We start from the raw sequence: 10314 nt of genomic DNA, 5'->3' as shown, positions 1-10314 counted from the left end.
GGTTCTGACTCATAGCGACCCTGTACAGGGTTTCCGAGGCTGTAAATCTTTACAGGAGCAGAAAGCCTCATCTTTCTCCTGCGGAACAGCTGGTAGTTTCAAACTACTGACCTTGCGGTTCGCAGCCTGATTCGTAACCACTGTACTACCAGAGCTCCTTAAGACAAGAGCATGTATAATAGTAAAATATAGTAAAATAATTAGAAAGTATTTATTACCTTTATTTTTTCGTAGAATTCATTTAATTGTCACTTTATATCACTCAATTTTTAATAATGACCGTGTTTAATAACTGGTTTAAAAAACTGAAAATGTAGCAGTTGAACTATATAACTAACTTCAGCACAGCATTGATTATAAGAACCCAAGACTGGTACCTAAAGAAATGGTAGGAATGAGGATTCTGTGAGATTAGGGAGAAATAGGGGCAACAGAAAGCAGCCCTAGTGGTACAGCAATTAAGCGCTTATTTGCTAACCGAGAATTTGGCTGTTCAAACCCACCAGCCACTATTGGTGAAAGATGTGTCTGTCAGCTTCCCTGTAAAGGGTCACTGTGGGTTGGAACTGATTCGATGGCACTTACCAACAGTATACTCATGGGCTATGATTATAGGAAATTTTCCTTTTGTCCTCCCTTTTTAGGCAGTGGTCAAGGTGTGATGTATGTTGGGAAAGGACTGGGCAGCAGCAGATGCTGATCTTTACCCCACTCTCCCACCTGGCTCCTTTCTTCCGGCCCTCTCTGCCAGGAATAGTGGCTCCAGGCTGCATCCTGTGGTTGACCAGAACCCATTCTGTCACTGGCGCTCCTATACAAGCTAGGCTGTCTGGGGCTGGTCCAGGACAGCCTGGGGCTCCTGACCATGCCTGCCTGCTTCCCTGGGGTGAAAACAAACACCCTGGTTTCCATGTAAACCCTCAGGCTGGCCAAGCTAGTATTCACACCCTTTGCAATGCTAGCAGAGCTACTCATAAGAAGGTGAGTCTCCCAGGATGACTGGCAGGGGTCTCTCTGATGCAGTTAGGGCAGTGAAGGGAGCCTGCCGCCAAGGGAACCTGTCAGAAAAATGTCTCTTGCACTTGTCTAGACTCCTGGTACTGCAAAGTTGGTTTGAACCACAAGTTAAATGGTTTAAGCTCAACAACTGCTCTCAGAAACCCTATATAGGGTCGCTATGGGTCGGAACCGACTCTATGGCACTTAACAACAACAACATCTCCTTTTCAGAGAAGCTCTAGTAGTGTAGTGGTTGTGAACTGGACTGCTAATCTCAAGGTCAGCAGTCAGAAACCAAAAGAATAAACAGATCTGTGTTGGAAGAAGTGCAGCCAGAGTGCTACTTGGAGGCTAGGATGGCCAGACTTCATCTCTCATACTTCGGACATATTGTCAGGAGGGACCAGTCACCAGAGAGGGATATCATGTTTGGTTCGGTGAAGGGTCAGAGAAAAGAGGAAGACCTCCAACGAGATGGATTGGCCAAGTGGCAGCATCAATGGGCTCAAGCGTGGCAACAATTGTGAGATTGTCCCAGGATTGGGCAGTGTTTCATTCTGTTGTGCATACGGTCGCTGTGAGTTGGTACCGACTTGGTGGCACCTAACAACAACAACATCTCCTTTTCAAGGACCTTGGTGACACAAACAGTTAAGAAGTGTTTGCCTGGTAACCAAAGGGCTGGCAGTTTGAACACACCCAGGTGCTCCTCAGAAGAAAGACCTGGCGATAAGGGTTACAGCCAAGAAAACCCTTCGGTAAGGATTATAGCCCGGAAGTTCTACTCTGTCACATGGGGGTTGGTATAAGGTGGCACCTAATAATAACATTGGCATAAACTCACTGGCACCTAATAATAACATTTCCTTTCCTTGGAAAACATAGGACTTAGGAGTCCCTGGGTAGCATAAACAGTTGAATACTCAACTCACTTAACTAGTAACTGAAAGATTGGTGGTTCAAATCTACCCTCAGGAGAAAGACCTGGTGATGTGCTTCTTAATGGTCACAACCTTGAAAATTCTATGGAGCACAGTCCCACTCTGCATATATGGGGTCAGCGTGAGTTGGAATCAACTCATTGGCATTTGATTTTGGTTTAGAGGCATTAACGTATCGTAGATACCCTTTAGAGCAATTCCTTCATTTCAAATAAGGACATCAAGGCTCAGTGTCTTGTTTAAGGTTGTGTGGTTGTTTAGCATCAGGGCTTGGACAAGAATCCCTGTAGTCCAATTCCCATTTGAATGAACTGTGCTTTTTGTCCAATGGCTTCTTAAACTCTTCACCAAGCTTTCTTATTTATTTACTTTTTGAAAAATAGAAAAGATTCATTTCGGGATCAGCCTTTATGCTGTTAGGCTAAGTTTAAATTTATAATGTTCAGAGGTTGTTTTCATAGCCCATTCCTGGGTGGCACAAATGGTTTACACTCAACTACTCGCCTAAAGGTTGGTGATTCATTCCCACCCAGAGTGCCGTGGAAATAAAGCCTGGCGATCTGCTTCTGTAAAGATTACTGTTAAGAAAATCCTATGGAACCATTCTACTCTGTAACACATGGGTCCGGGTAGTCAGAATCCAACGATAATGAGTTTTTCTTTCCTGGTTTCCCTCTCTGAGAAGGCGTGGAGGCAGGAGGGTGAAGGATTACTTGAGGGGGTTTGGACCACTGGTGGATGGATGTGACAACCACAATTGCTTGCATTCCTGGTACCTCACCTCTGGTCCAGGGCCTAGGGTGCTTTTCTTGATTCTGAATTTCTTGGGCATCTCTGGGCTAGCCTGGCTTCTGTCTGAAGACAGGGGATAGATAGGCTTACAGTCTGTGCAATTCCAGGGCAGGGCAAAAGGACTGGGGGTGGGTGGGTGGAGGGAGTGCTATGCAAATACCAGGGTTTGGTCCCTAATGCTGCAGTCCTGGGAGATGAGGGAACTGCACAGCCAGGGCATTGTGCTCCCCTTGGGGGCCAGGAGGCACTTTGTATTTAATTAACTTAATTAACATTTGTATTGCAGTTTGTCACATGTATCATCTCTTTTTAATTTTCACAGCCTCCCATTTAGGTTGGCGGTATTAGCCCAGTTTTATAGATGAGGAAACAGGGAATGAAACTGATGAGCTGGTTTAATTAAGCTGTACAGGTAGGGGTGACCTTGAACTCAGCTCTGACCCAAACACCGTGTTCCTAGACTAAGGAAACCGTGTAGCTCTGTGACCTGGGGTTTGGACTTTGTGATTTGGCAGTCTGTGTCTCCTCTCTATGTACTCATCTGTCTGAGGGGATCATCACAAGACTCTGAGGAGGAAGGATTGAGATAGCGCCTCCTAACCAACTAGCACACATGGTAACCTTGTGATTAGCAGCCTGATGCTTAACCCACAGCACCACCAGGGGTCCTTGTGTGAAACACCAGGTATGATTATTGAGTGGTCAGCAGTCAGCAACCCACTTTTGCAGAGGGAATGAGCACATCTAAATTATTCCAGGCTCTTTACACAAGTCTCCTTGTGTTAGGGAAGAAGTAGGGGGACTAGGAGTGTGTATTTTGAAAGCCCTCTGGTTGATTTTAATACCCTCCAGTACTTGAGAGTTCATAACGCCACACGTCTTTGCTCAGGCTCCTTCTCAGACTTTCTAAATCAAAATCTGCATTTTTAAAAAGGAGATTGGAATGCGCATTGGAGATTGAGAAACACAGTAAGATTAAGAACATGGTAATAAAAAAATGTTTAAATCTGGATTCGAGAGCACACGCATGTTGCAGTAGCACAAGTCAGAAAGAACTCAACTCGAAAATCTTAAAGAGCAAAGTTTATTGCCAGCGGCCAGAGTGTCAGCTAAAGCCCAAACCGTAGGGCAGGGGGATAGGGTTTTATACAAGAAACAGGGAGCAGGAGCAGTTAAAACACAGACTTGTCTTGTTACCTGGGGTGGAAAATTCCAGCAGACCCTTATCCTGTAAGTGGGAGTAAACTTAGCAATAAACCCTTATCCTGTTTGTGCAGATAGGCTGGTGTTTTTTAGCCAAGTCTTTATCCTACTTGTTCTGGTGTCCTTGGGTCATTTTAACCTTCTCAGTTTTTCTGTAAGAAGTTTATTATTTTTCCATAGGGTGAGGTGGTTGGAGGGGGGAGGCAGGGTGAGACAGGGCTGAAAGGATTTAGAGGATACCGAGTTTAAATGTGGGCTGTTAGTCATGCTGTAACACCCACACTATCCACATCAGTTTAGGAAAGAGTTGTCCCCCTGGGTATTTAGCAACCACACGGTAAACAATCATGTTGAAATACCTGGTTTGCACTTGGGGACAGAAGCAGGCGATAAGGGAATTGAACCTGAAAACCGGAGCCTGGGACAGGGCCAGCCAGGGAAGACTGCGGCAAGACTCAGTCAGAACTGAAAGCAGTAAGACGAGGCTGGGAGTCAGTTCAGGCCAGGTGACCATCCATCTTATCTGCAGTCTTCTTGGGCTGGGTACAGTGCCAGTCCAGGAGCCTCCCACCCCCACCCCACCACCACTTGCTGGCCAGGCACTCTGAGGTTCTTAGCTCCGCCCCCTGTACCAGGCTCCTAGGATCGCTTAGGAGGATGCCAGCTGGCGTCTCCACCTTCACTAGGCTGTTCTCTGGGCTTCAGGTTTCTCTCTGCCGCTCTCCTGCACTGACCTTGCAGCTTTTCCTTCCCTCCAGACAGAGGAGACTGCCAGTTGAGACAGAAATGTTCAAAGGGTTTGGGAAGCTAGGAAAGTGGTCCTGTGGACCCTCTGGAGTTAGGGGTGAGTAATGGTGGAGGGAGCATGGAAGAGAAAGGTTGCTGGGCCACTGAAATGGTCCCTGGCTCCTCCGGCCAAAGCTCCCATTAATGGGAAGAGTCAACAGCAGATGTCTGGTGCCCTATAGCCACTGGCACAAGCCCTATTGTGTCCTTATTTGGTTTGTCACTAACTAGGACTATCCCGGGGCTGCATCTCAAGGGAGATGAGGAAGAAGCAAAGGGGAAAATGGGAGAAGGGGTCTGATGTCAGAGTTAAGGGGTAGATTGGGTCATCTCGCTGGAGAAGGGAAGAATGGGAGTTTCTGCAGTCTGGATATCAGGGCCTTTTATAAGCCATTTGTCTCTTTAAACCTCAATTTCTCTTACCTGTATGATCCTGGGTAGCCCAAACAGTTAAACACGGACTAGCTAAAAGTTTGGCAGTTCAAAGTCACCCAGAAACACCTTGGAAAACAGGCCTGTTGATCTGCTTCGGAAAGGTCTCACAGCCTTGAGAACCTCATGGAACAGTCCTACTCTGAGCACATGGGGTTGTCATGAGTCAGCATCAACCACATGACTTGTACAGTCTCATTAGATTGCTGATTGAGATTTTCTTGCTTCTCTCTCTGGTAGAGATCCCTAAGTAGCACAGACAGTTTTCACTAACCGAAAGGTTTGTTTCAAACACACCCAGGGGCACTGTGGAAGAAAGCCCTGGCGATCTGCTTCTGTAGATTACAGCCAAGAAAACCCTGTGGAGCAATTCTAGTCTGTAACATAATAGCGTCGCCATGGGTTGGAATTGACTCGATGGCAACTGGTTACATCTAGTAGAATGTTCGCAATCAACCATCTTAGTTCCTTGTTACTATTCCCACCCCCAGGGGAGTCCCCATTTCCCCATCTACATCGGATGGTCAGTGGTGTTGACCAGGGTTACTTTACTCTCCATTTCCTTCTACTCCTCTTTCAGAACTTTAAGGATGAATGATGGATGGTGTACCATGAAGTCAGATCCGACTCATAGCAACCCTTTATAGCGTTTCTGAGGCTGTAAATCTTTATGGGAACAGAAAGCCTCATCTTTCTCCCACAGAACAGCTGTTAGTTTCAAACTACTGACCTTGAGATTTGTAGCCCGACTGGTAGCCACCACGCTAAAGCCCCTCCTTGTATTGTTGTTGGTAGGTGCCATTGAGTTGGTACGGACCCATAGCGACCTTATGCACAGCAGAACAAAACACTGCCCGATCCTGGGCCAACCTCGCTATTGTTGCCACGCTTGAGTCCACTGATGTTGCCACTTGGCCAATCCATCTCATTGGGGGTCTTCCTCTTTTCCTCTGACCCTCCACCTTACCAAACATGATATCCTTCTCTAGCAACTGCTCCCTCCTGACAATATATCCAAAGTATGAGAGACAAAGTTTGGCCATCCTGGCCTCCAAGGAGCACTCTGGCTGCACTTCTTCCAAAATGGATCTATTGGTTCTTTTGGCAGCCCATGGCACTTTCAATATTCTCCTCCAGCACCAGAACTCTAATGCATCAATTCTTCTATGGTCTTCCTCGTATTAAGATGGTATAACAATAGCTACTATTTATGCAGTAGGTGGTAGGTACCATCCTGGAAGTATTATAAATATTGACATATTTCATCCTTATAATGATCCTGTGATGTGTGTACCACTAGTATCCTCAAATCACATGCGGGACAGAGGAGTTCAATAATTCCCACAAGGTCAAACAGCTAGGAAGGGGTTGATTGGGATTGAGACTCAGGCAGTTGGCTCCAGGGTCTGTGCTTTAGATCATTCTGCTAGAGCAATTATGAATCATCGTTTCATACTTGGAGCCTAGAGACATGGGAAGAGCAGAGAGGAGTGCAAGAAGGTGATTGTATCATCTCTGTCCAAGCAATCCGCTTGGTAAAGTCCTGTTACCCTTTATGACTATGGCTGCTCTGATGGCCCAGGCTGCTTCTGCTCATGGGTGGGGCAGAACATGGACAGCTCCAGCCCCAGGATCCCCAGCAGCCTCGTGGAACTCCCTGATGGCTTGTGCCACATCCTATGCACTGGCAGCAAAAGGGTCCATCTCTAGCAGTGGTCCACAGTCTTGCAGGTACAGTCCCCGTGTGCTGGCAGGCTGCCCACCCTCTGACTTCCTGTCACAGCAGCTAAGCTGCTGAGGATGGATCGGAAGCTATGGGGCTACAACGTTTTTCTAAGAAGCACATGGTGTGTCTTGCCAGGCAGGAAATGTTCCGCACCCTAGAAATGTGTTTACTTGCTCATCGCCGTCACCTGAACCATGTCTGATCCTTCCTTGTTCCCTGTCTGTCTCTCCCGTGCACCCCAGGCACCCAGGCTTGTGGAAGATACTCACAGTGGCAGCATGCACAGCCCTTCTGGGCGGCCTGCAAGCCCAGGAACTCCAGGGACATGTCTCCATCATCCTGCTGGGAGCAACTGGGGACCTGGCCAGAAAATACTTATGGCAGGGGCTGTTCCAGCTCTACCTGGAGGAGGCAGGGAAGGGCCACACATTCAGCTTCCATGGGGCTGCCCTAACGCCCCCCAAGCAAGGCCAGCAGCTCATAGACAAGGCCCTGCAGACCCTCTCCTGTCCCGAGGACACAGCCCCTGGTCACTGTGCCAAGCTCAAAGACCAGTTTCTGCGGCTAACACAGTACCGCCAGCTGAAGACGGCTGAAGACTATCAGGCACTGAGCAGGGACATCGAGGCACATGTCCAGCAGGAAGGCCTCTGGGAGGCTGGCAGGATTTTCTACTTCTCCGTGCCACCTTTCGCGTATGCAGACATTGCCCGCAACATCAACAGCAGCTGCCGCCCTGGCCCAGGTACCTGGCTGCGGGTTGTCCTTGAGAAACCCTTTGGCCATGACCACAGCTCGGCCCAGCAGCTGGCCACAGAACTGGGGAGCTATTTCCAAGAGGAAGAGATGTATCGGGTAGACCACTACCTTGGCAAGCAGGTAAGTTTCAGCCAGGGGTCTGCCAGGTTGGGGTAAGCTGGCTCCAGGGAGATCCCATCACCAGTCCTGAAGATGTTGTGGCACCCCTGAGCACCATGGTCTTCTTAAAGATAGTGGGTGGGGAGTGAGAGGACAAAGGAAAGACAGTGGGCAGCAAAGTCATGGCAGCTTGGTTTTTGGCTAGCCTTGCTAGTGAAGGCTGGCCTCTTATGTGTCTCCCTGCCCCTTTGGGCTCTGGTATCTGGTGATCAAAGCTGCCAGGCACCCTCTGTAGAGATGTGGAGCTGCGACCCTGCTGTCCAGATCAGCTCCCACTTGGGTGTGTGGTGGGAATTAGAATTAGTCTTATTCAGCACCCATCTTTTTCTTTTTTCCTTCCTGAGTCCTGGTAGCAAGTTCTTAAAACTGAGCACGGGAGAGAGGATCCTAAAACCATGCTTCTCAGTCAGGACATGTAGCAGGAGCCTAGGGCTGGGAACGCTGGCCATGCCGTAGAGCCCCCCTTATGGTGTCTCCTCTGAAACCCTGTGTTCTCTGGTCCCAAACCAGCTAGGCAATGCAGGGCCGTGGGGTGGGCAGCAGGGTGGAGGCATCTCAGCTGATCCACCTGAAGATTGCAATCAATCCTGGGCTGGCAGCCACTAGCTTGGGTACTCATTTGTGCTTTGCCAAGCTCTTGACTTAATTTTCCTGTCTGAGGCACTTGCCTTCCTGTTAGGAAATGTTGGTTTCAGGATGCCCAGGAACAATGCCTGATAAAGCATTTATGGTGGCCAGGGGACAGTGAGACCTAGACAACTCTCTAGGATAGAGGCATTTTTTTCTACTGAGCCCTCTTTGGAGCTGCCCAGTGTTCAAATGGTAATCCTTAGACCAGTCCCTCTCCTGAGAAACTTTCCACCCTCTTAAAGCAAAATGAGGGAAAGTACTGAATGTATTCAGTTTGAAGGCTTTCTTGCTATATTGTTGGCACTAAAGTATCTTCCCTTTATGATAAGTTGATGGTAATGGAAGATTGAAATTTTAAAATATTTTTCTTTCTTGCCAAAATAAGCTGGTATTCCTGTGGAGGTCATTTAAGACTTACTTGGAGATTTTCCTGGGCTGTGAGGCCTTGATGCCCAGGAGTGCCCTGCTCTAGATAGTACCTCCTTCAAGCACAGTCTGGTGAGGGCGGGGCCCCTGCAGTGAGGAGTCCTTCATTCTGACAAGAGACTGAATCATAACCAGTCTTCTTCCCCACCAGGCTGTGGCCCAGATCCTGCCATTCCGAGAGCAAAACCGCAAGGCCTTGGACCACCTCTGGAGTCGGCACCATGTGGAGCGGGTAGAGATCATTATGAAGGAGACCGTAGATGTGGAAGGTATGTGAGGGGTCCCAGGGATCCACTTAGTGGGGCTCTGTGGGGAGGGTCAGCCAGAGTGATACTTTCTGCTGTGTGGCCCCTTTCCAGGGCCAGCTGTGTGCCCAGCTCTGGTACTGTGTTAAATCTAGGTGTCCACCAGCAAAGCCCAAGGACTGACACCCTCAGGAATGAACTGTCCAGCAAGTGAACTAACTACTGTTGTTAGATGCCATCAAGTTGGCTCTGCCCAGAGCGATCCCACGTACAACAGAACAAACACTGCCTGGTCCTATGCGTCTGCACAGCCATTCCTGCATTTGAACCCATTGTTACAGCCACTGAACCAATCTTTCTCATTGAGGGTCTTCCTCTTTTTCACTGACCCTCTGCTTTACCAAACATGATGTCCTTCTCCAGAGACTGATCCCTCCTGATAATATGTCCTAAGTACGTGAAACAAAATTGTGACATCCTTGCTTTGAGGGGCATTCTGGCTGTATTTCTCCCAAGATAGATTTATTTGTTCTTCTTAGGGTTCTTTCAGAATTCATCTCCAACACCATAACTCAAATGCATCAATTCTTCTCCGGTCTTCCTTATTCATTGTCTCGCTTTCACATGTATATGAAACAATTAAAAATACCCTGGCTTGGATCTGGAGCACCTTAGTCCTCAAAGTGACATTACTCTCTAACACTTTTAAAGAGATCTTTTGCATCAGTTTTATCCAGTACAGCACGTCATTTGATTTCTTGACTGCTGCTTCCTTGGCATTGATTGTGGCTCCAAGTAGAATTAAATCCTTGACAACTTCGATATTTCTGTTTCTCATGATGTTTTTTTATTGGTTGAAGCAACTGGCAGGCAGTATATACTGGTCACTAATCTGAGTTCCAGTGGTGAAGACCATTGGAAGTGAAGGAGGACTCAGGGAGGAGAAGAACCTGGAATGGTTGGGGCTGGGTTATTAAAAGAGGAGAAAGAGCAAGACCCTAGGAGGCAAGGACAACCAAAGGGGAGAGGAAGGAGGAAGGCCTGAGGATGTTGTTGAGCTGGTCAGACTAACACCAGCTCTGGACAGACATGGGAATGTTGGCATGATGTGGTGTGGGGTTTGAGGCTGTCCTGGGTTCATATGGGCCCTGAGGAGGCAGCATCTCAGGGACCGATGACTGGCTCTTAGACCCACAAGGCCTAAGCTGTCAGCCTT

The 10314-nt window shown here is 48.0% G+C and overlaps 1 protein-coding gene across 1 annotated transcript in view; it reads left to right on the top strand.

The window, feature by feature from the left end:
* Window positions 1-10314, top strand: part of H6PD (hexose-6-phosphate dehydrogenase (glucose 1-dehydrogenase)) — a 29927-nt gene that overhangs the window by 6456 nt on the left and 13157 nt on the right. Inside the window, exons 4-5 of the mRNA XM_006873116.1 lie at window positions 7122-7758; window positions 9005-9122. Coding sequence (XP_006873178.1) covers window positions 7122-7758; window positions 9005-9122 — 755 coding nt within the window. The remainder of the gene's footprint in view (window positions 1-7121; window positions 7759-9004; window positions 9123-10314) is intronic.

The sequence above is a fragment of the Chrysochloris asiatica genome, unplaced genomic scaffold, assembly GCF_000296735.1.
Source record: "Chrysochloris asiatica unplaced genomic scaffold, ChrAsi1.0 scaffold00223, whole genome shotgun sequence".
NCBI lineage: Eukaryota > Metazoa > Chordata > Mammalia > Afrosoricida > Chrysochloridae > Chrysochloris > Chrysochloris asiatica.
Note: the sequence above shows the minus strand (reverse complement) of the source record. Positions and strands in the feature narration are given on the sequence as shown.